The following is a 27458-nucleotide window of genomic DNA, read 5'->3' on the forward strand; positions in this document are numbered from 1 at the left end:
CCTGAGCTTTGAGAAAAAAACTGGTTCCTGAAGATACTTTGAGCCAAACAATGGTCCAGATAAACTAGTAAGACCATTTTGCTCTGGGTATTGAGCTTTTTTTTTTTTAAGAATTCAGTCTGTTTTAGGAAACTAACTTCAAAGATCAGACAGAGTTATGTTTAGGGTAAATTAGTAACTAGTTTAAGCAGTCTTTAAGACAATGTCATATGAAATACCTGTCTAATGTTCGTAATCAAACTGTCACCCTCTTACGATGCAGAAAATTATGTATCTTAAAAAAAACCAGATTCTCAGAGGAGATTGACCTCATGGCTCAGACTCCATTTTATCTTTGGTTCCATTTCTGCTTCTGAGAAAGTGACTCATGACTGTTAATAGGTAAACCAAGGAGGGTCAGCTTGCCCTTTGGAAGAACACTTAGTATGTTTTAAACAGACTAACTGAAGACCTCCTACAGGAAAGGTTCATCCTGTACTATCTTGCTAATCATTAGTTCTGTAATGAAAACTTGTCAAATGTAAATTTTTCTATACCTTCTGTTTCTTCTAGACAAACTGTGAGTGCTTCTTATGGATATATGCTTCTGTGTAGATATGTTTCTAATTTAGATGATTCCTTTCCAACTGATAGTGAATTGTGCGGGCAATCTCTTGTTTAGATTCCTGACGAATGTGTGGACAATGCACTTTGAGAACTTTAGGATTACCTTTAGATATTCACAATAATGACGTTAGTAAATATTGGAAAGGTAATGTTAATTTGTTACACATTGTAAAATGAAAGTCAGGAGAAAACTCATTGGTCCAACATTCAGGATATGGTTGGTAGCTTTAATTCCTACTTATGGTATATCTGTTGTAGAAATCTTTAATAAAATTTAATAAAATTTGTCAGTCACTATGGGACAAATAACAGATGAGATAGAAGCACAACAGTGACCTCTGATCTCATAAGCCAAGGTGACATGAGATAACAAAATAACCTTAGATTTTTTTATTAGTCCAAGAAAGTGTAGTCTGTGCTGTAGACAAGACATACATAGAATTAGACAGCAAGCTACTTGATTACACACTGTCACACCCTTACAAACACCAGATTTGTTTGGTTGGTTACCATTAAGAATAAGTACATGGACTAGATCACTATTGCAAGGAATAATAATATTCTTAGTCTACATCCTGACAGTATTAGGCATAATAAAATTTATCCTCTATTGTCTTACACACCTAAAGGGCAAAAGAAGGCCTCGGGCTAAAATGTTGATGTACATTAAGTCTGCTCACTCCAGCAATGCCATTGATGGGAACATCGCTCTTATTCAATACCCTGGTGAAGAACCAGATGGTATCCGGTGGAAAACCAGCACCGTGAGTTTAAAGAGCCTGCAATGGCTGCCATCTAGGAGCTTGGCTAAGTCCAGGTATTGATCATTGATGTGTTATTTCCAATCTCTGATCAAAAGGAGGGACTGATTTAGGAAATAATATTGGAGTTATTATTCCCTCTCCTTGAGCATAGAGAATTGTGACCCAGCTGGGGCTGAGCCCTCACAGACTCACAAAGACACATCAACTGGGCCCTGAGATAAGACAACAGATGGGACAATCTTAGAAATTATCTTAAGGAAATTTTCACAAAAGGGCAATAAAACCTAACCCAAAGGACTTCTCATCTTTTGTCTTTTTCTATTAACATTTAGTGAATAGGAATTTGTTGGACCAATGAAGGCCCTCCTGACTTTCATAACTGAAACCCGTATCAATGATTGTTAAGAAAGATGATTCAAAATGTAAGATTACATTTTCTAGCCAATCAGTGAAAAAGTGATGCTTTCAATGATTCTACCCATATTGTGATGTTGATATATACTAATGATTCTGTAACCTTCCTTGGACTTGGACAGACATGGCTGTGGCAGCATGCTTGTCCATTTTCCCATTCTTGCCTATTCTCTAATATTCTTTGGACTTGGACAGACATGGCTGTGGTGGCATGCTTGTCCGTTTTCCCATTCTTGCTTATTCTGTAATATTCTTTGGATTCGGGCAGACATTCTAGCTCTAGCAGCATGCTTGTCCGCTTCCCACTTCTGTCCTTTGAATATATGCCAAACAAAACTTTCTTTTTACTTTAAAAAAAAAATGTAAATAGTGTAAATATACCAATTAAAAGAAAGTAATTGTCAGATCAGATGAAAAAGCAAGACCCAACTATACGCTGCCTACATAAACCCCTTTAAATATACACAAACAAGTAAAAAGTTAAAGAAATATGGAAAAAGATATACCAGGCTTACACTAATCCAAAGATAGATGGAAAAATATGTTAATACAAGACAAAGTAGATTTCAGAACACAGAATATTACCAGGGTTAAAGATGGCCCTTTCGATTCATAAAAATGACATAGAAATCCTAAACATTTATGCATCTAGTAACAGAGCTTCAAAATACATGATACAAAAACTGATAGAATCATAAGGAGAAGTAGACATATCCACAGTTATAGTTGGAGATTTCAACACCCCTCTCTCAATAACTGATAAAAGATGACAGATAACTGGTAAGGATACAGAAGACTTATATAAAACACTATCAATCAACTTGACGTAACTGGCATTTATAGAGCACTCCACCCAACAGCAGAATATATTACTTTTCAAGTGTAAAGGAACATTTACTAATACAGAAAATATTCAGGACTATAAAAGAAGTCTCAAAACATTTTAAAGTATTGAAATCATACACACTACATTCTCTGACCACAATGGAATTAAATTAGAAATTAATAACAAATAAGTACAAAAACATCAAATGTTTGGCTACTATGTTACAAGCTACCAAGTAAGCATTGGTGAAAAACAGAAAGCACATGAAAAATTAGAACATATTTTGAACAAAATAAAACTATAACATCAAAAGTTATGAGTGTAGTAAAGCTGTGTTTTGAGGGAAATTCAGAGCTTATAATACTTATTTTAAAAAATAAAAAAGGTCTTAAATCAATGATCTAAGCTTTTATCTTAAGAAACTAGAAAAAGAAGAGAAAATTGATACTAAAGCCAGCAAAAGGAGAACAATAACATTGATGAACAGAGAAATCAATGAAATAGAATACAGAACAGCAATAAATAATATCCATGAAACCAAAATCTGGACTGAAAAAGTCAATAAAACTGATAAACCAACAGCCAGACTGATCAAGACAAAATAAGAGAGAAGATCCAAATATCCTATACAAGGATTAAAAGAGGAGCTATTACTACAAAACTTTCAGACATTAAAAAGACAGTAAAAAGGTGAGAATACAAAACGGTACAACCATTTTGGAAAATGATATGGCGCTTCCTTAGAAAGCTAGAAATAGAAATACCATATGATCCAGCAATCCCACTCCTAGGAATGTATTTATCCTAGAGAAATAAGATCTGTCACACGAATAGACATATGCACACCCATGTTCATTGCAGCATTATTCACAACAGCAAAAAGATGGAAACAACCTAAGTGCCCATCAACAGATGAATGGATAAACAAATTATGGTACATACACACAATGGAATACTATGCAACAATAAAGAACAATGATGAATCTGCGAAACATCTCACAACATGGATGAATCTGGAGGGCATTACGCTCAGTGAAATAAATCAATCACAAAAGGATAAATATTGTATGAGACCACTATTATAAAAACTCATGAAAAGGTTTACATACAAAAAGAAAAAATCTTTGATGATTATGAGAGAAGGGAAGGGAAGGGTGGGGAGGAAAAAACACTAAATAGACAATAGACAAGTGGTAACTCTGGCAAAGGGTAAGACAGTACACAATACTGGGATGCCAGCACAACATGTTCAAGGCAAGGTCATGGAAGCTTCACAGACATATCCAAACTCCTGAGGGACTGAATTACCGAGCTGAGGGCCGGGGACCATAGTCTCGAGGATGTCTAGCTCAACTGGCATAACACAGTTAATAAAAAAATGTTCTACATTCTACTTTGGTGAGTAGCGTCTGGGGTCTTAAAAGCTTGTGAGCAGCCATCTAAGATACTCCACTGGTCCCACCCCGTCTGGAGCAAGGGGGAATGAAGAAAACCAAAGACACAAGGGAAAGATTGGTCTAAAGGACTAATGGACCACAACTACCACAGCCTCCACCAGACTGAGTCCAGCACAAGTAGATGGTGCCAAGCTAACGCCACCGACTATGCTGACAGGGATCACTATAAAGGGTCCCAGAGAGAGCTGAAGATAAATGTAGAACAAAATTCTAACTCACAAAAACAGACCAGACTCACTGGTCTGACAGAAACTAGAGAAACCTCTAGAGTATGGCCCCCGGACACCCTTTTAACTCAGTACTGAAGTCACTCCTGAGGTTCACCCTTCAGCCAAAGATTAGACAGGCCCATTTAAAAAAAAAAACAATACTAAACGGGCACACCAACCCAGGGGCAATGTTGAGAAGGCAAGAGGGGACAGGAAAGCTGATAACGGGGAACCTAAGGTCAAGAAGGGGAGAGTGTTGACACACCGTAGGGTTGGCAACCAATGTCACCAAACAATATGTGTACTGATAGTTTAATGAGAAACTAATTTGTTCTGTAAACCTTCATCTAAAGTACAATTACATTTCTCACTCAGGCCCCATCTTCTAGTCACGATAAAACCCAGGCCAGTCTCTTTTCCTTGCTCTCTCAAGCCATTTTGGATCTGCCTGATAGGCCTGCCCTGCTCTCCCCAAAGACCTAATTTATGTAAATAATAAATCTTCTCATGATGTGGTATAATTAGTCTTGACCAAATTTTGGGTGGGGTCCATTGGGCTCTGCAGGCAACCGCTGTTGTTGTTGTTGTTCTTAGGTGCCACAGAGTCGGTCTTGACTCATAGCAACCCTATGCATAACAGAACAAAACACTGCCCAGTCCTGCACCATACTCAAAATCGTTAGGCTTGAGCCCATAGTTGCAGCCATTGTGTCAATCCATCTCGTTGAGGGTCTTCCTCTTTTTCACTGACCCTCTACTTTATCAAGTGTGATGTCCTTCTCCAAGGACTGGTTCCTCCTTGATAACATATCCAAAGTATGTGAGACAAAGTCTCACCATTCTTGCTTCTAAGAAGCATTCTGGCTGTACTTATTCTAAGACAGATTTGTTTATTCTTTGGGCAGTCCATGGTATATTCAATATTCTTCCCCAACACCATAACTCAAGGGCGTCCATTCTTCTTTGGTCTTCCTTATTCATTGTTCAGCTTTCGAATACATATGAGGTGACTGAAAACACTATGGCTTGGGTCAGGTGCATCTTAGTCTTTAAGGTGACATCTTTGCTTTTAAACACTTTAAGGAGGTCTTTTGCAGCACATTTGCCCAGTGCAGTGCGTCTTTTGATTTCTTGACTGCTGCTTCCATGGGCGCTGATTGTGGATCCAAATAAAATGAAATCCTTGACAATTTCAATCTTTTCTCCATATATCATGATGTTGCTTATTGGTCCAATTGGCAAGATTTTTTTGTTTTCTTTATGTTGAGGTGTAATCCATACTGAAGGCTGTGATCTTTGATCTTCACCAGTAAGTGCTTCAAGTCCTCTTCACTTTCAGCAAGCAAGGCTGTGTCATCTGCATAATGCAGCAATTGCTTTACACTTGCATAATTAAATTTACTATTGAAAAAAAGTTTGTGCTATCCACAAACAGTAGGGAATCCTTAATACTGTCAGCACAAGATCCACCAATTTGTTTTGGGGGGATTAGGAAATTACTCAATCTCCCTAATTGGTAAATGCTCAGCTATAGGGAAGAGAGTAACTATTCAAGGATAATAGTAAAAACTGTAGGCCTTATTTTTCAAGAAGGCAATTGGGGGTTGGTGAAATATGGGAGGTATTTTTACTTTATGGCACTGTCACCTAACAATAATTTAGGAGCATAACATGTTTCTTTCTATTTTTGTCTAGAGGAGTTTCTAAAGAAAACTTTCCATTACCCTCCATTTACTACCTAGATAGAAGATAGTATTTTATAGATGCACATTTTTAAATAATGTACAAAGCTTAGTTTCCTAGTCCTATTTAATAGTTACTATCCAAAAGACTTGTGTAGAATCCATTTAAAAACAGAGAAATGCATAAAAAATGCTATTTTCCATAGAAAAAACATTATTTCAAGATCTTCTAAGTATTTCTTAAAGCAATAATTTATGAATCAGCTTAATTCATGTTTTCACAATCAGCTTTATTACCTTTCAGTGGTGACATTTAGTTTATATAATTATAAGATATGTTCATGGAACTCAAAGTATAGAATTTTATTTAAAAGACTATAATTTATCTTTCAATTATTAAGATATTTGTACTTACATGAAAATGTAATAGTTAATGCTAAAGGTAGAATAATTACAGAGTACTTGGTAAAATACTGGTTTTACACCAAGTGGGTAAATATTCTATAAAGATCACATGAATTCATTATCTAGTGGGTAACAAGGTGACTGATAAATTTCTAGTACCTAAATTTAAAAATCACTTTTCAATCTTTGTCTTACTTGACCAGTACTGCAGTATTTGACACACTTTTTCCCTTGGCTTTTATAACAACCACACTTTCCAGTTTTCTTTTTGGCCGTCACTTCTCAGTCTCCTTCAGGAAATCATTTTCCTCTGCTCCTTAAATATTTTCCTAGGTTCTTTCTAGACCTACTTCTTTTCATACTTAACTCATTTTTGCTGGGCCATCTCAGGCTTTAATCATCATTATATATTGATGATTCTCAAATCTATATCTCAGCTCAGATTTTTCTTTCAAGTTACAGAAAACATATCTATTTAATTGCCTAATGGATAGCACCACTTGCATGTGCCACAAAAATCACACTTAGCATGTAAGAAACTGAAGTTATCTACCTTACCAAACTCTTCTTTGCCTCCTCTGTATCCTATCTTAGCAGTGGCAACACCATTCATAAGACGGTCAGGCCAGGGACCTGACTGTTATTCTTGATACTACTCCAAATCCAACATATTATGGTAGTCAATTCTGCTTTCAAATATCTCTGGAACACATTTATTTTTGCCCATTCCTAATGCTACTATCATCCTTTTCACACAGAAACTCCTTCTTAACTGGTCTCCTTGTTTCCAATCTATTCTCCACAATGTCTCCTGAGACCTTTACAAGGAAAATCTTACAATACCGCTCTTGTTTAAAATTCCACTACCATAAGAATAATATCCAAATTTCTTATGCGGGCTTAATCCCATGGCTTACATGATCATTCATGAACTGGTTACTGCTTATCTCTCAGCTTATTCCCCTCCCTAAATTCTTCTTACGGGCAATAAGTATACAGTGGGGGAGAAATACCAATTTGTTTTAAGAGCATCAATACGATCTACCTCAGTCCAGTTCTACAGCCTGGTCTGGGGTGTTGGTCTTAGAAGCTTGCCTTGAACCCATTTTTCCAGTTACCCAGTATCTTTCTAACAAATTCCTTTAGTGCTTAATCAGTCAGTTTCTGCTGTTAACAAGTAAGAACCACAAGTAATACAGAAATTGTTACCAGAAGTAAAGTGGTGAAAGGGAATAAAACTTCAATGTGTAATGAGCTAAATGGAGGAGACAAAATAACAGAAGGGAGCTGCAAGCTGGGAAGTTAGTGACCCTTGTTATGTGGTGGTGAAACATGTGATTACTGTTGTTTGTTGTACTTTGGGACATAAACCACCTGCAGAGCAAGATTTATGCATTAAATGAGATAATAGATAAAAGTTGTATATGCTAATAATTTTTTTAGTCTTCACAATAGTTCTAAAAAGAGAGATAACACAGAGCTTGCCAGTAATACAAGAAGAAATGGTAGAGAATGCTTTTTGTTGTTGCTGCTGCTGTTGTTTTGTTTTGTTTTTTTGGTATATAAGACTTTTATCAGATAACACATTTTGCAAATATTTTCTCCAATTCCACTGCCTTTCTTTTTATTCACTTGAAAGTGTCTCTCACATAGCAGAAGTTTTCAATTTTAATAAAGCAGGACTCATCAATTTTTCTTTCATGGTCATAGAAGCTTTATTTGTGATATCCAAAAGCTTGAAATACTCCAAATATCCTTTAGTGGGTGGAGGGACTAGCATCCATACAATGGATGACTACTCAGCAGTAAAAAGGAATTAACTTTTGAAGCAAATAACAATTTGGATGAAGCTAAAAGGCATTATGCTGAGTGAAAGAAGCCAGTATCAAAGTGTCGCATATTCTATGATTCAATTTATATGACAATCTCAAAAAAAACAAATATAGTGGTAGAAAAAATATCAGTGGTTGTCATGATTATGGGTAGGGAAATGGGATGACTATAAAGAGATAACATGAAGGAGTTTTTTTTTGAAGGGTGATGGGGTTTTTCTGTTTTCTGATTATACTGGTAGATACACAAGTCTATACCTGTATTTAAATTCATAGGACCATACATCAAAATAAAAAAGTCAATTTTACTATAAGATAATCTTTAAAAACTGAAATTAAAAACTGATTTTTTGTGTTCTACAACAATGAAAGCTACATCTCTTAAAAATAAGTATTATGTTAAAAAATGAATTTGCTCATAATATGAAAATAAATAAAATGATAATTTTAAAGGTCAGAGATGGTCAGCTTGGATAAAAAAGCAAGATCTAACTATACACTGCCTACAAGAAACACACTTCAAGTACGAATATACTAATAGGTTAAAAGAGATGGAAAAGATATACCATGCTAACACTAATCAAAAGAGAGCTTCAGTGACTACATCCATATCAGAAGAAGTAGATTTCAGAGCAAAGAATATTACCAGAGATAAAGAAGGTCATTTCATAAAGTTAAAGGAGGCAATTCATCAATGGAAAATAACACTCCTAAATGTTTATACAGATAATAACAGAGCTTCAAAATACATGAAACAAAAACTAATAAAACTACAATAAATAGATCAATCTACAATTATAGTAGGAGATTTCAATACCATTGTCTCAATAATAGATAGAACAAGTAGGTCAAAAAAGCAGTACAGATAAAGATTTTAGCAACACTATAAATTTGATCTAATTGACATTTACAGAACAATCCATACAACAAGAGCAGAACATGCATTCACTTCAAATGCACATTTAACATTTATCAAAATAAACCACAGACAGGCCCATAAAATAAGCTTCAACTAATTTAAAATAAAGTATGCTTTCTGACCACAAAGAAATTGAATTAAAAAACAATAAAAGAAATATCTCTGGAAAAAATATTTAGTATTTGAAAGCAAGCAACACATGAATAACCAACCCACAGTTCAAGAAAACATATCACATAAATTAGAAAATATTTTAAACAGAATGAAAATGGAAACATAACATTTCAAAATTTGGGGATGGAGACTCAATTCTGCCAAGCTGGAGATGCCCCATTACTCCCAGGTCCTCCCTCTTACAACTGAAAAATCCTGGACATAACACAACAAACAAACACAGGAAAATTCTGAGAGGTGAAAAGGAGAAGGAAGACAGTCTAGGTACCTCAGAACTTGAGAAACAACATGGCATTAAGTTCCTTAGGTTTCCTTATTTCCTCTCATAAATCCCTGACAGGGCACTGCCAGAGAATTAGGAAAAGGGTGGCCTAACAACAAATTTTGGCAAGATCAAGGTTTATTCCAGCCAAACAACAACAGAAAATCCACATCCCTTCCCTCTCTCCCCTCTAATCCTATCCCTATGTGTTTCAGCAGGGCTGATGAGGAATTAATCTTCTACTCACCCCACCCGCACTGGGCAGATTATTGTTGTTGTCCTTAGTGCTGCCTTGACAGCTCCTACTCATAGCAGCTTTATGTATAACAGAATGAAACACTGCCCAAGCCTGCGACATCCTCACAATCATTGCTGTGTTTGAGTCCATTGTTGCAACCACTGTGTGAATCCATCTTGTTGAAGGTGTCCCTCTTTTTCACTGACCCTCTACTTTACCAAGTATGATGTCCTTCTCCAGCTGATTGGTCCCTCCTGATATGTATTCCAAGTAAGTGAAACAAAGTCTTGCCATCCTCACCTCTAAAGATAGCCACACAAATTACCCACCAGGTGGTGCTGAAAGGGATAACCGTGGAGCTAATAATCTTCCATTCCCTGCCTGGAGGAAGTAGGCAGCACTCTGTTCCTGCTGGGTAGTTTCAACAGACCAAGCAGAGAGCTGATGTCTCACCTCTAGCCCAGCAGAACTGGTTCAGAATTGGAAAAGGTGTGCAGCAGGGTTGTATTCTTTCAACTTACTTACTCAGTCTGTATGCTGAACAAATAATCCATGAAGCTGGACTATATGAAAAAGAACCAGCATCAGAATTGAAGGAACTTGTGATATGCAGAATTTCCATCTCCACTTAACAGAAGAAAGTATTGCTTTAATTCCCCTCAACAAGGTAGTATCAGTCAGGTCTAGTGGTAAACTAAGCCTTCACTCCCACCCAGCAGCAAGACTGAACAAGGCAGTGCAAAGCAGGGCTAGTTATCACTCCTGTCCCCCTTGGCTCTATCATGTTAGCAAGGCCTAGAAGGAGCTGAGCCTCTACTCACACCCACAACACCAAGGTAGAACAAGCTGGTGCAAGGAGAGGTAGTGTCTCCTGATGTCAGCAGGCCCAGTGGGAAGCTGAACTTCCACTCTACTGATCTATGAGGCAGTACAAGTTAGTACTCCATTTCTGTCAGGGGTGAGGTATGTCTATGGACCTCTGCAGGAAAATGAACATGAACAAGCATCTGGTCCTCAAGTTACACCTCAACAGAGGGACTGCTTGCTATATAAAGACTAATAGTCTCAAATCAATGACCTTAGCTTCCACCTTAAGAAATAAGAAAAAGAGCAAATCAAACCCAAAGTAAGCACAAGAAAGGAAATAAAAAAGATCAAAGCAGAAATCAACAAAAAGAATATAGGACCACATTACAGATAAGAAACCAAATCTTTGTGCAAATAAATACAATTGATAAACATCTAGCCAGACTGATATGAATAAAGAGAAGACACAAATTACCATTTTACAGATATCAAAAGTATGCCAGTAAATCAGACAACATGAGTTTTCATAATACTTACTCATTTCTGAAGAAACAACACACTTTATTTGGTCATAAATATTTCACTTACCTGAATGTTTTAGGAAACATAACTGGTAGTAACATAGATAATAATGAACCAAAAATTTAAGGATACATTCGTATAGCACCTGTTCTTGTCCCAATAGCCAAGATTTTCTGAACTGGATCAAAGGCTAATGCTGTAGGCTGATAAGGAAAACCATGCCGAACTGTCTGAAAGAGAGCAAATAGTATAAATAGTCACCAGGGAAATAAACATTAAAATCACAAAATACCACTAAACAACCACCAGAATAACTAAAATTAAAACAAAAAAAAAACCTTACTACCAAATTGAAATAATATATATAAATACAGGAAAATAAGATTGATAATTTTTTTAGAAATAAAAGGATGTGGTAAGTTGTCTAGATACAAAGTAAATAAACAAAAATCAGTAACTTTATACTAGCAATAGCCAACTACCAATAGAATTGGGGGCAGATCCCCAATTATATTTTTAGTTGTAGATTTGTAGTCTGCTGAATGTGTTAAAAGTCTCAAAACAAGTGCTTTATTCAGTTAAATTGAATAATATATTTTTTTGTATATAAAGTGGTTAGAGAGAAAATATTTTTCACTACTAGCACTTAATCTGTTTTCATAATCTTGATTAATAACAGGATTACATTCAAATTTCTCAATGTGTATTTAATACTACAGAAGTACAACACAACTGTTAGAATTCAATTAGAAATAGCTGATGTCAGTCGTTTCTGTTGTAGCTGTGACAACAAAATCCCATCAGAATTAGTATCGAGGAAGGAATTATTTGTTTATATGTTTCAAAAACTTTTTTATTATCGTTCTGTGATTCAAACTGCTCAAAGCATCTCTTTTCAAAGTTTCTATAAAAACCTAAAAGTGGAAAAATTGTTCTTATACATAGTGATGAACAAATGAAGTCTGAATTGATAGCTTATTTCAAAAAGAAAATTCACCTACTTATCCCTCAAATCCCAGGTCAAGTCTTCATTCCTTACATGAACTATTTACCAAAATTCTAAGTCAATGCCACAGTTTAGCATTTATGAAAAACTATTAAAGAACGCTTATGGCACTTGTTCTTTCCAAATAAGTCCTTTGTAAACAGGGACCATGCTTTTAATTTACCTCCATTACTGAACCCCGTGCTATGATTAAATAGCTGGGTTTTCTAAGTTTCTTAATATGATTTGTGCATATAACTAGTATTCCCTTCAAAAACTATCCTTATATTTTAAGAAAGATGAATAATTATAACCAAGTATTTTGTAAATGTTGAAATAAAGCCTTTAGAATGATTTTAAAATCAATATATTATTATGTCCGTATTTGGAGTCATTTTCTCTATTTTTCACAGTAATGAAAACACATCCAAATAAAAAATAATAATAATTCAATAGCTATCATCTCTCCATTTTCCCTCTGAGAACCTTTGTGTTTATTGTCACCATATGCAATGAACTACATAATGCTAGGCTATTAGAACAGAACAAGCATCCATATTTGGAAAATTTTTTAATATATGCCATTATATAATTAAGAGTGTGTTATAGATACTAATGTATCATTAAATCTAGTATAAAAGTGGGTTATTCTTTACTACCTAAATGTTTTTCTTCCCTATCATATTAGATTATAAACCACTTGCAGTTAGATATTCTGTTGTTTCAAGCTCAAGAGACATAAAGCATTCAAAAAACTGCTGGCTTTAGCATAGCAGTTCAACACATATAGTGAGTAACTTTGATTCTACAGTTTGCACTATTAATTTTGGGGGAAAAAAAACCCTAAGACTTGTAATTGAGATAATGCATGGAAATATGCTTTGTAAATTAAGCATACTATGTAAATATAAGTTTATAGGCCTGGTGGCGCAGTAGTTAAGGGCTCAGCTGCTACCCAAAAGGTCAGCAGTTCTAATCCACCAGCCACTCCTTGGAAACCCTGTGGAGCAGTTCTACTCTGTCCTACAGGGTCACGATGAGTAGCAATTGACTCGATGACAATGAGTTTGGGTTTTTCCGGTCTACGCAAAAAGTGGACCACCACACGTCTGTCAGCTTGTCGTCCTGCGGTGGCTGTGTATTGCTGTGATACCGGAAGCTTTGCTACTGGTATTTCAAATACCAACAGGGTCATATTTTCTGGACAGATTTCAGCTGAGCTTCCAGACTAAAGCAGACTAAGAAGAAGGACCTGGCAGTCTACTTCTGAAAAAACTGGCCAGTGAAAACCTTATGAATAACTGCAGAACATTGTCTGATACAGTGCTGGAAGATGAGCCCCCCAGATTTAAAGGCACTAAAAATCCACCTGGGGAACAGTTGCCAGCTCAAAGTAGAGTCAACCTTAATGACATGGATGGAGTCAAGCTTTCGGGACCTTCATTTGCTGATGTGACATGACTCAAAATGAGAAGAAACGGATGCAAACATCCATTAATAATCGTAATGTGGAATGAAGTTTGAATCCAGAAAAACTAGAAGTCATCAAAAATGAAATGGAACACATAAACATCGATATCCTAGGCATTAGTGAGCTGAAATGGACTGGTATTGGCCATTTTGAATCGGACAATCATATGGTCTACTATGCCGGGAATGACAAATTGAAGAGGAATGGTGTCACATTCATCTTCAAAAAGAACATTTCAAGATCTATCCTGAAGTACAATGCTATCAGTGATACAATAATATCCATACACCTACAAGGAAGACCAATTGACATGACTATTATTCAAATTTACACACCAACCACTAAGGCCAAAGATGAAGAAACTGAGATTTTTACCAAGTTCTGCAGGCTGAAATTGATCAAACATGCAATCAAGATGCATTGATAATTACTGGTGGTTGGAATGCGAAAGTTGGAAACAAAGAAGAAGGATTGGTAGTTGGAAAATATGGCCTTGGTGATAGAAACGACACTGGAGATCCCATGACAGAATTTTGCAAGAATTCTTCATGGCAAATACCTTTCTTCAACAACATAAACAGTGACTATACCCGTGGCCCTCGCCAGATGGAATACACAGCAATCAAATCAACTACGTCTGTGGAAAGAGACGATGGAAAAGCACAATATCATCAGTCAGAACAAGGCCAGGGGCAGACCGCGGAACAGACCATCAATTGCTCATATACAAATTCAAGTTGAAGTTGAAGAAAATTAGGACAAGTCCACGAGGGCCAAAGTATGAACTTGAGTATATCCCACCTGAATTTAGAGACCATCTCAAGAATAGATTTGATGTATTGAACACTAATGACTAAAGACCAGACCAGTTGTGGAATGACATCAAGGACAGCATACATAAAAAAAGCAACAGTTCATTAAAAAGACAGGAGAGAAAGAAAAGACCAAAATGGATGTCAGAAGAGACTCTGAAACTTGTTCTTATACACAAAGTAACTAAAGCAAAAGGAAGAAATGATGAAGCAAAAGAGCTGAACAGAAGATTTCAAAGGGCACCTCGAGAAGACAAAGTATTATAATGAAATGTGCAACAACCTCAAGATAGAAAACCAAAAAAGGAAGAACATGCTCGGCATTTCTCAAACTGAAAGAACTGAAGAAAAAATTCAAGCTTCAAGTTGCAATACTGGAGGATTCTATGGCAAAAATATTAAACGATGCAGGAAGCATCAAAAGAAGATGGAAGGAACACACAGAGTCACTGTACCAAAAAGAACTGGTTGACTTGCAGCCATTTCAGGAAGTAACATATGATCAAGAACCAATGGTACTGAAGGAAGAGATCCAACCTGCACTGAAGGCATTAGCGAAAAACAAGTCTCCAGGAATTGACGGAATACCAATTGAGATGTTTCAACAAATGGATGCAGCTCTGGGAGCACTCATTCATCTACGTTAAGAAATTTGGAGGACAGCTACCTGGTCAACCTGCTGGAAGAGATCCATATTTGTATCCATTCCAAAGAAAGGTGATCCAATAGAATGCTGAAGTTATTGAACAATATCATTAATATCACACACAAGTAAAATTTTGCTGAAGACCATTCAAAAGAAGTCGCAGCAGTACATCAACAGGGAACTGCCAGAAATTCAAGCCGGATTCAGAATAGGATGTAAAACAAGGGATATCACTGCTGACGTCAGATGGATCGTGGCTAAAGGCAGATAATACCAGAAAGATGTTTACCTGTGTTTTATTGATTATGCAAAGGCATTCGACTGTGTGGATCATAACAAATTATGGATTACATTGCAAAGAATGGGAATTCCAGAACACTTAATTGTGCTCATGAGGAACCTGTACATAAACCAAGAGGCAGTTGTTTGAACAGGACAAGGGGATATTGTGTGGTTTAAAGTCTGGAAAAGTATGCGTCAGGGTTGTATCCTTTCATCATTCTTATTCAATCTATATGCTGAGCAAATAATCTGAGAAATTGAACTATATGAAGAAGAATGGGGCAACAGGATTGGAGTAAGACTCATTAACAACCTGTGATAAGAACTGCTAACCAAAAGGTAGCCAGTTTGAATCTGGCAGCCGCTCCTTGGAAAACACTATGGGGCAGTTCTACTCTGTCCTATAGGGTTGCTATGAGTCGGAATCGACTGGACAGCAACGCGTTTGGTTTTCTTTTAATACATAACAAAAAAGTGTCCTTCCATAATATGAGGGAATCAAGTTCAAATTAAATCCATTTACCTTCTCTAGTATTCTCTCATAGTATCACCTTTTCTCATAATATCACATAACCGGAAAAACCCAACCCATTGCCGTTGAGTCGATTCCAACTCATAGCGACCCTATAGGATAGAGTAGACTTGCCCCATAGGGTTTCCAAGGGGTGCTTGGTGGATTCGAACTGCCACCCTCTTGGTTGACAGCCGTAGCTCTTAACCACTACACCACCAGGGTTTCCATAATATCATATAGATGTATGTTAAAACATACCAAATTATTCATTAACAGTTCCAATTCTTGCTATTGAAAAGTACAGAGATACACATACTAATATGTATTCACAGAAGTAATATGAATACTAGCACACCGATAGCATGAACTAATCATGGATATATCCCAAAAGTTATCCAATTCTACCATCGTATTATGCAATAAAGAACAGAGAACTGAAGGATAGAAAAGTCTGTAACATGATCTGATTGTTCTCTCATAGTTTTTCCACTGGTTGTTTGTTTTGTTTTTTGTTTTCTACTCCTAAGACTCATTTTCATCTTTTTAGGTGATTCTATCATGTGGTTCATGTAATTTCTCTCTACTCTGGGCCCTATTAAACTTAATGTCTTCAATATCCTTGCTTCAATCTATCATACACCTTGACTACATCATTCTTCCCTCTCTTTGAACTCAACTGACCATTACCAATTAATATCAGCCTCAAAGGAACAAAGTCTCATCATACACTTCTAGTCTCCTTTCAAGAACTCAAATTTGGCATACTATCTCTTTATTCAGAATATTTTTTCCTGTCATCCCTCGCACTCTTTCTTCCTACCTTAGTACTTTCACTTAAACCCTCCTACTTGACTGAAACTTTTATTTTATTCTTGGTTACTCTAACCCCTCTCTTCAACCTATTTAACATCTTATCACTTTGCAACTTAGTTCTGTATCATGCTTGAAAGTAATGAAAACTTTTTATTGAATCTATTTTATGTGTTTATATAGCTATCAAACAAATTTCCATGAACGTATGACTCTTTTCTCATTGGTATATAATAAAAATGGAAATTAGTAGTCATAGGAAATTAATTCGGCCCTGGGGTAAAATAAAAATCACTTTTAAAAGAAAGTGAAAATCTTGTGAAGCAAAATTATAAAGGCAGAATATGCGGAGGAATATAGTGCTAGGAGTCAGGAAACCTTGTTCAAGATTCAGCTCTGCCAGTGGCAATCTAATTTGGATACATTATAGTTTCTTCATCTGTATTAAGTCATTTTAAGGCTGCTTCCAATTCTATACTGTACTGAAATTCAAATATTTGCTCTAGAAACCATGGTAGAGTTAGAGACACACGAGTGACAGGTATTTCTGTATATCTCACAAAGAACATATTCCTAAAAGATACGTACATACAATAGGCTTATATTTAGCGTCTCAGTCCCTGATTCAAAAGAACCAATTATCCAGCTGGTGATGGTGTTAGCCTATTAAAGATGACTTGCTGTTTATTTAGTCTGATTCCCTCATGAGCTACATACTTGCATTTCAAACAGTCCACTGAGATATCTGGAACTGTTATTTCTATACATATAAACAGCCTTTAATATATGATGGTTACCTCTCTTCCTCAAATGGCACCTTCTTAAATCTCCAGTAATAGACAGAAGGAAAAAATAGTTTGAGCCTCCATTACAAATAAAATAAAATCTAAATTCACAATTTACTTGCAGAAATAGGATTATTGCCCACTACCAAAAAAGTAAATGCAGAACTGATGTCTTTCTCAGCCTATTTACTTCCAGTTGCAAGGAACTTAAAAATGACTGCTTTCTGAGGAGGCAGAGCCAACATGGTGCCCTAGACAGACACACCACACTGTCCCTCTGCAGAAAAGACCCAAAAAACTAAGTAAAACAGATACAAGCATCAGTCCTGGAGCCTGAGCATCAAATGAAGGGATAAAGAAATTGATCAAACACCAAAGGGAAGAAGAAACTGATAGAAAACAGAGAACAAGGAGAGATAGGGAGTGGAGACCTCCTGCCAACTAACACAGCACAGCGTGGCTATCTTGAATCGCAGCCAGCAAAGACCCTGGACAGGGAGTACCAAAAGGCAACTGCACGGAGCTCCTAACAGGAGATAGAGCCCCTGGCAACCAGAGAAACACACTTTCCCACCCCTTACCCTTCTGGTAAGTAGCAGCAGGAACACCCCCCAGCCTGGCAGGCCCCACTGCTGGGGTCCACAATAAGACCCCCCCCAGGCCTGCCCCACCCCCTCCCACTGCGTGCCTTTTTTCTTTCTTCCTCCCACCTAGCCCCATACACCACCTCCCCTCCCTTACCACCAGCCCCTGCGTCTGCCCAACCCCCACTCACCAGCCCCCACCATGCCATGTTTTTCTCTCTCTTCCTTTTCTTCCTGCCTACCATCTAGCCCCATACACCACCTCCTCCACCTTCCCAGAGACCACCACTGCGCTGCTAGGGCTAGTGAGTAATGACAGCAAAGGCCTACCCCGCCCCGGGCCTGCCCTACCCTCACCTGCCAGCTGTTCCATGCCACCTTTTTTTTCTTTCTTTTCTTTCTCCCTCCTACTTAGCTCTGTAAGCCACATACCCTCCTTTCCCACTGACCCCAGGTCTGCCAGCCCCCACCTGCTGGCTCCCTCCTTCTTCTTTTCCCTCTCCCTCCCACCTAGCCCCATAAGACACCTCCCCTCCCTTACCACTGGGCCCTGGGTCCACCTCACCTCCACTTGCCAGCCTCCATCACGCTGCCATATTTTTTTCTTTTTCTTTCCCCTCTCTTTCTTGCTTTTCTTTCTCTCTCCCGCCTAACCCCATATGCCAACTCTCCTCCTCTTCCTGCCAAACCCCACTGCGTCACCATGGCTAGAGAGCCACCTGTGCACTGGATCTCTACCACCTACTAGATCCCACTGCGCTGCCCCCCTTTTTTTTCTGTCTTCTATTTCTTCTTCCCACATATCCCTGTCAGCTACCTCCCCTCCCTTCTCACTGGCCCCCAAGTCTGTCCCACTCTCACTTGCCAGCACCCACTGTGCCACCATTTTTTTCCTCTTTCTTACTTTTCTTTCCCTCCCACATAGTCCTGTAAGCCACCTACAACCCCATCCTGTCAGCCCCACCGTGCCACCATGGCTGGAGAGCCACCGCACAGCAGCGCACCACCCTGGGTCCACCTCACCCCCATATGCCAGATCCTGCCATGTTGCCATTTCTTTCTCTTTTATTTCTTTTCCTTCTCCCTCTCACCTAGCCCCATAAGCCACCTCCCCTCCTTTCCCACAGGCCCCCAGGTTTGCCATGCCCCCACTCACTGGCCCTCACCACACTGCCATTTTTTCTCTCTTTCTTCCTTTTCTTTCTCCCTTCACCTAGCCCTGTACACCACCTCCTGCCCTTCCCACTGGTCCCTGCCATCCTGCCTTGGCTAGAGAGTCACCGGCGCACTGGCCCACTCACCTGCAGCCCACCCGTGCCCCCATCCACTGGCTCCCACCACACTGCCATTTTTTTCCTTGATTTTCTTTCTTTTCATTTTCCCTCCCACCTAGCCCTGTAAGCCACCTCCTCTCCCTTCCCATTAGCTCCCAGGTCCACCCTGCCCCTACTCACTGGCCCCCACTATGCTGCCATTTTTCCCTTTTGTTTTTCTTTCTTCCTTTCTTACTTTTCTTTCTCCCTCCCACCTTGCCCTATATGCCACCCCCCTTCTAGCTGGCACCCACTGCACCACCATGGATAGAGTACACTAGTGCACCAGCTAGCCACTGCCCCGGGTCCGCCCTGCCCTCACCTGTGAGTCCTCACCACGTCACCATTTTTTTCTTTTTCTTTCTCCCTCCCACCTAGCATACACAGCACCTCCTCCCATCCCGCTGGCCCCTGGGTCCACCCCGCCCCCATGCACCAGCTCCCGCCATGCCACCCCTTTTTTTCCTGTTTATCCCTCTCACCTACCCCATACACCACCTCCCTCCCTTACCACCAGCCCCAGCCACGCCACCACAGCAAAAGTACCCTTTGCTCTCAGGCCCACCACCACATTGGACTCGCATTGAATTTTCCCTCCTGCCACTCAAACAGCTGCTGAACAGTGGGAAGTGAGCCTGCATCGCTCCCCACCCAACACCTCACCCATCTGTCTAGGGTCTGTGAATGCTCACACACCACTAAACTAACATCAGGAGGCAGACAGCACCCACCCAGTCCACTTCCAGCCATCTCGCCAAACCAGTGTACACTGAAGCAGGCTTGCCAAGCCTCCTGCTGCCCTGCCCACCTGGATAAGGTGGTAAGAGCTAGTATGCCCCAGACGAGCAAGCAGCAAAGCATATCCATCCACCCACTCTGATATATCAAAACAAAACAAAAAAGCAGATGAAACAAACATACAATCAATAAAAAAATAATAATAATACTTAATGTTTCAGGGACAGCAGACAATATCAAAACATGTAAAAAAGCAGGACAAGATGACTACAGAAAGAGATCAAAAAAAAAAAAAAAAGAATCAGATAACCTTCAGGTAGAAGAAAAGGCAATGGAACTACCTGATGTGGAATTCAAAAGACTAGTATTTAGGGCTCTCCAAGAGATTGGGAAACAGATCAAGGAAAACACAAACAAAACCAAGGAAAAAACAGACAACATCATGGAAAACACAGACAAAACCAACAAAAACATAGCCAAAATCAAGAAAAACACAGATAAGCAACAGAAGAATTAAGGAAAATAATACGAGAACAAAATGTTAAAATAAATAAACAATCAGAAATCATATAAAAACAGCAACTAGAAACCCAAAAGATAAACAACAAAGTGTCAGAAATGGACAATTCAATAGGTTTTAGGAGCAAATTTTAAACATCAGAAGACAGAATTATCAAGATTGAAGACAAATCCATGCACGCCACTCTGAGGAAAACTCAAAGAAAAAAATGAAGAAAACCTAAGAACTATGAGGGACACAATCAAGAGCAAAAATTTGCATGTGATCAGAGTTCCAGAAAAGGGGGAGAAAATAGAAAACACTGAGAAGATTGTTGAAGATTTGCTGGCAGAAAACTTCCCAAATATCATGAAAGACGAGAAGCTGGCCATCCACGAAGCTGAACGAACCCCATAAAGGACAGACCCCAAAAGAAAGTCACCAAGACATAGCATAACCACACTTGCCAAAACCAAAAACAAAGAAAGAATCCTGAGACCAGCTTGAGAAAAATGAAAAGTCACTTACAGAGAGGAAAGAATAAGGCTAAGCTCTGATTATTCAGCAGAAACCATGCAGGCAAGAAGGCAATGGGATGACATATGTAAAACTCTGAAAGAAAAAAAATTGCCAGCCAAGAATAATATATCCTGCAAAACTCTCTCAATACAATGGCAAAACTAGGACATTTCCAGATAAACAGAAATTAAGGGAATATGTAAAAACCAAACTTACAAGAAATAAGATACATCTGTTGGTCCCATCCCAACCTGAGTAAAGGAGAACACAGAAAACCAAACACACAAGGAAAATATTAGTCCAAAGGACTAACAGTCCACAAGAACCATAGCCCCCATGAGCCTGAGACCAGAAGAACTAGATGGTGCCTGGCTACCACCACCAACCGCTCTAACAGGGATTACAATAGAGAGTCTGGGACAGAGCAGGAGCAAAACGTAGAGCAAAATTCAAATTCACAAACAAAGACCAGACTTACTGGTCCAACAGAGAGTAGAGAAACCCCCGAGACTATGGCCCCCAGACACCCTACTAACTCAGAACTGAATCCACTTCCCATGTCCACCTTTCAGCCAAAGATTAGACAGGTCTATAAAATAAACAATAACACACATGAGGAGCATGCTTCTTAGTTCAATCAAGTATAGGAGACCAAATGGGCAACACCTGCCCAAAAGCAAAAACGAGAAGGCAGGAAGGGACAGAAAAACTGGATGAATGGACACGGGCAACCTGGGGTGGAAATGGGGAGAATGCTGACACGTTACATTTTTTAATGAAAAACTAGTTTGTGCTGTAAATTTTCACCTAAATCACAATAAAATTCTTAAAAATGACTGCTTTTCTCTTGCTATATTAGAAATAAACAATGAAGACTATATGCATAAAATCAGTGCCCCAGAGGATGCTGTCTCCACCATTTGTTTACTATGTACCAGGCACAGTGAAAAATCCTTGACATGGATTATCTCATTAAATTTTCATTCATTTCTATAGCCCCATGAGACAGGTGGTATCATTTCATATGAAGAAATTGAGGCTTAAAAAGGTTAATCAATTTGTACAAGGTCACTAAACCAGTAAATACACAATTTAATTGATGGCTTTGGAAGTTAGAGCTCTATAGCCTTTGAGTCCTCTAATACTATCTCAGCGTGCAAGAAAGTAACTTCCTGATTTGTCCTATGCAAATTAAAGACCAGAGCTAGAAATGGCTTTGAAATGGATTATAAGAAATATCAACTTTAATTTGGGTTAGAGTCGAGATCAGTCATGGAGTTAAAGCAACCGCAATGAGAATAAGCAAACATTTCTGCTCCTAAATTCACTAAAGAATATAAATAAAATCAAGTAATCCCCATGCCTTATGCTTCAATCAAGAAAATAGTGAGACTATATCAAGAAAGGAGGAACAGTGTTCCTCTCTGATCTTTGGGGGATAGCGAGGGAAGAAAGGGAATTAGAGACCAGTAAAATGCTTTTTACCTCCTAATTCCCAGCAAAATGCTTTTATTCCCATTCTGGAATAAGGGATGTCATGTTAAGGTGACCTGTGTGATCCTTCACAGTTCTTCTGACTTTATAACTCAAGGTACTTGTACAAATTTAAAATGTTAGTTTACTGATTTTCCTGAAATCGTAGAGACAGTTTATTTTGCAAACATAGAGCAGGAAAATCCAAGAGCAGGGGCAATGGCAAAAGTATGGGTGGTCCACAGTACAGTAAAAACAGACACAAGATCTCAGAAACTTATGATTAAGAATGGGAGAACAGGTCTACCTCATGTTGCTGCTAGTAACAGGCCTCTAACAACTATGGCCACCACATATCATAGCGTAACAACTGAGAAACAGACGGATATTTAAAGGAAAAAAATTGTGAGCTATTTCTTCTGACTATGAGAATCCTACTCACCAATGTGGCAGGATGTGAAAAATCAGAATTTCAGGACAATGCAAATATTTTGGCCCCATATACCCACCAAAATTTTCCTTATTTTCATCTGTTGCCCAATTCTCAAATGACAGCAAATGTTTTTACACTGCAGCAACAAAAACTTAAATTCCTAGGAGAGACAACACCTGGCAGAAACAGTTAAAGAATAATACATTTTCAACATATCTTTTCACAATGAGACTATCCTAAGGATTATCAGTGCTTTCACTCCTGGAGGAGGAGAGGGGGGTCAATATAATGGTAGAGTAAAGGTAAAGAAAGAGAAGGCTGAAAGCTGAAGACCAACCTCACCTACTGAAAGAGAAGCTATGAGGGGAGGTATTTTTTATGCTGGAGAACACTAGTCCCAAAGGCAATATTTAAAGATGTATAACGCTGACTTCTTGGGCAGTAGCAGCAGAAAGCTACAGAAAAGAAAACCTTTGATTTGGGAGTAATTTAGGATTTTATAGATAGACTTGCCTATTTTTGTTACTAGGCAGGCTGTCTGAAAAGTTCCACGACAGTCTAAAAGAACCAGTTGTTTAAATGGTTGAGGGTTATCTTCAGGTAAATAGGCAGAAGAATCAGAACTTCTAGTGATAAATGACTTGGCAGTAGAAACAAGTCACACAAATAGCAAATTTGATCTGATTTAGAGCTTAAATTCTCAAGTTAAACAGACCTGAGTTTAAATCACAGCTCTACACTTGACATCTTTGCTTTTTAAAACTTTCAAGAGGTCTTTTGCAGAATATTTTCCCAATGCAACGCCTCCTTTGATTTCTTGACTGCTACTTCCATGGAAATTGATTGTTGACCCAAGTAGAGTGAAATCTTTGGCAAATTCAAATTTTTTGCCATTTATCATGATGTATATCAGATCGGTTGTGAGGATTTTTGCTTTCTTTATGTTCAAGTGTAATCCATATTGAAGGCTGTAATCTTTGACCTTCATTAGTAAGTTCTCCAAGTAGTCCTCACTTTCCGCAAGCAAGGTTGTGTTATCTGCATATTGCAGGTCGTTAATGAGTCTTCCTCCAATCCTGATGCCGTGTTCTTCATATAGTCTGGCTTCTCAGACTATTTGCTCAGCATATACATTGAATAAGTGAGGTGAAAGATACAACCTTGCTGTACACCTTTTCCAAATTTAAACAAAGCAATATCCCTTTGTTCTATTTGAAGGACTGCCTCTTGCCTCTTGATCCACGTACAGGTTCGGCATAAACACAACTAAGTGTTCTGGAATTCCTATTCTTCACAATGTTATCCATAATTTGTTAGGATCCACACAGTCAAATGCCTTCGTGTAGTAATTAAAACACAAGTAAACATCTTCTTGGTATTCTCTGCTTTTGGCCATGATCCATCTGACATCAGTAGTGATATCCCTTGTTCTACGTCTTCTTCTGAATGTGGCTTGAACTTCTGGTAGTTTCTTGTGAATGTATGGCTGCACCATTTTTTAATTATCTTCAGTAAAATTTTGCTAGCAGGTAGTATTAATGATATTGTTTGATAAATTCCACACTTCACTTGAATGCCTTTCTTTCAAATGGGCACAAATATGGATCTCTTCCAGGCAGTTAACCAGGTAGCTGTCTTCCAAATTTCTTGACGCAGGTGAGTAAGTGCTTCCAGTGGTGCATCCATTTATTTAAGCATCTCAATTCCTGGAGCCTTGTGTTTTCACCAATGCCTTGAGTGTAGCTTGAATATCTTCTTCAGCACCAATGGTTCTTTATCATATGCTACCTCCTGAAATGGCTGAACACTGACCGATTGTTTTTGGTACAGTGATTCTGTGTAGTCTTGTCATCTTTTTTTTTAAATTGTTGTAAAAAATATATATAATACAACTTTCGCCAATTCAATATTTTTCAGGTGTACAATTTCTTGATATCAATTACATTGATCATTCTACTTGGATCTTTTGATGTTTTGTGTGTCATTCCGTATTTTGCCCATAGAATCCTTCAGTATTGCAACTCAAGGCTTGAATTTTTCTCTTCAGTTCATTCAGCTTGAGAAATGTCGATTGTGTTCTTTCCTTTTAGTTTTCTAACTCCAGGTCTTAGCACATTTCATTGTTATACTTTACCTTGCCTTCTCGAGAAGCCCTTTGAAAGCTTTTGCTCATCTCTTTAACTTCATCATTTCTTCTGTTTCTTTTTGCTACTCTGCACTTAATAGAAAGTTTCAGAGTCTCTTCTGACATTCATTTTTGTCTTTCATGTCTTTTTAATGGCCTTTTACTTTCTTCATGTATGATGTCCTTGAGGCCATCCCACAGCTCTTCTGGTCTCTGGTCATTAGTATTCAGTGCATCAAATATATTCTTGAGATGGGTTCTAAACTCGGGTGGAATATATTAAAGGTCATACTTTGTCTCTTGTGGACTGGCTTTCATTTTCTTCATCTTCAACTTGAACCTGCATATCAGCAATTGATGGTCTGTTCTGCAATCAGTCACAGCTTTGTCTTGACTGATAATATTGAGCTTCTCCATTGTCTATTTCCACAGATGTAGTCAACTTGATTCCTGTGTAATCCATCCAGTGAGGTTCACGTGTATAGTCATCCTTTGTGTTGTTCAAAAAAAGTATTTCCGTACCTTGGTGAGTAGTGTCTGGGGTCTTAAAAGCCTGTGAGCAGCCATCTAAGATACTCCACTGGTCTCATCCCTTCGGGAGCAAGGGAGAATGAAGAGAACAGGATACAAGGAAAAGATTAGTCCAAAGGACTAATGGACCATATCTACCAAGGCCTCCACCAGACTGAGTCCAGTACAGCTAGACGGTGCCCGGCTACCACCACTGACTGCTCTGACCAGGATCACAACAGAGGGTTCTGGGCAGAGCTGGAGAAGGATGTAAAACAAAATTCTAACTCACAAAAAAAAAGACAAGATTTACTGGCCTAAAGGAGACTGGAGAAACCCTGAGAGTATGGCCCCCAGACACCCTTTTAGCTCTGTGGGGAAGTCATCTCCGAGGTTCACCATTCAGCTGGGGAGTGGACAGCCCCATAAAACCAAATGGGACTAATGAGGCACAGCAGTCCAGGGACAAGGGCCAGAAGGCAGAAGGGGACAAGGAAGCTGGTGATAAGGAACACAAGGTTGAGTAAGGATATTGTTGATGTGAGATTGTTAACCATTGTCATAGGGCAACATTTGTAGTAACTGTTAAATGAGAAACTATTTTGTTCTGTAAGCCTTCATCTAAAGTGAGAATAGCAGCACAATTGGAAGAGTGTAGTCGAAGTCACTAAACTGCACATGTAGAAATTTTTGAAATGGTGTATCTTTGGCTACGTATATTTTCACCAAAAAAAAAAGGTCAAGAAGGGAGAGCGTTGACATGTTGTGGGGTTGTTAACCAATGTCATAAAACAATATGTGTACTACTGTTTCAAGAGAAACTATTTGTTCTGTAAGCCTTCACCTGAAGTACAACAACAACAACAACAACAACAAAAAGTATTTCCGATGAAGAAGTCTTTGGTCTTGCAGAATTCTATCATGCAGTCTCCGGCATCATTCCCATCACAAGGCTATATTTTCCAACTACTGTTGTTTCTTATTTGTTTCCAACTTTTGCATTCCAGTCACCAGTAATTATCAATGCATCTTGACTGCATGTTTGATCAATTTCAGACTGCAGCAGTTTGTAAAAAAACTGGCCTATACTCTTCAAAAATGTCAAGATGATAAAACTCAAAGAAAGACTGAGTAATTAAGCCATCTCAAAGTAGACTAAAGAGGCAAGACAGCTAAATATAACATACGATTCTAGATTGGATCCTAACTCAGAAAAAAAAAATGTTTATTTTTATTTTGCCTTAAAGGACATTAGCAAGATAACTAGCAAAATTTGGATACCGAGTTTGTAGATTAGATAATATTAGTATATCAATGTAACTTTCCTAATTTTGCTAACTATACTGTGTTTTTTTAATGCCCTTAATCCTAAGAAATATACACTTAAGTGTTTAGGAGTAAAGGGGTATCTCATCTGCAACTTACTGTGAAATAGTACAGAAAATGAGAAAAAACGATAACACAAATGTGGTAAAAAGTTAATGTTTGTGGAATATGGATGAAAGGTATATCAAATCCTTTGAACTACATTTGTGTCATGGTTTGAATTATGCCCCCCCAAAAAATGTGTATATCAGTTTGGCTGGGCCATGATTCCTGGTACTGTGTGATTTTCCTGTATGTTGTAAACCTGCCTCTATGATGTTAATGAGGGAAGATGGGTGGCAGTTGTGTAAGGCAGGACTTCATCTGCAAGGCTGGATTGTGTCCTGAGGCAATCTCTTGAGATATAAAAGACAGAAGTGAGCAGTGAGACAGGGGGACCTTATATCATCAAGAAAGCAGTGCCGGGAGCAGAGCGCGTCCTTTGGACTGGGGTCCCTGCGCCAAGAAGCTCCTAGT

General features: G+C 38.4%; 1 protein-coding gene across 2 annotated transcripts in view; it reads right to left on the reverse strand.

Moving 5' to 3' along the window:
* STXBP5L (syntaxin binding protein 5L) overlaps positions 1-27458 on the reverse strand; it is a 399309-nt gene that overhangs the window by 347826 nt on the left and 24025 nt on the right. For both annotated transcript variants that reach the window (XM_004373644.3, XM_004373645.2), the window contains exon 2: positions 11250-11347. In XM_004373644.3, the coding sequence (XP_004373701.1) occupies positions 11250-11347 (98 nt within the window). The remainder of the gene's footprint in view (positions 1-11249; positions 11348-27458) is intronic.

This window comes from Trichechus manatus, unplaced genomic scaffold, assembly GCF_000243295.1.
Source record: "Trichechus manatus latirostris isolate Lorelei unplaced genomic scaffold, TriManLat1.0 scaffold00026, whole genome shotgun sequence".
Classification (NCBI taxonomy): domain Eukaryota; kingdom Metazoa; phylum Chordata; class Mammalia; order Sirenia; family Trichechidae; genus Trichechus; species Trichechus manatus.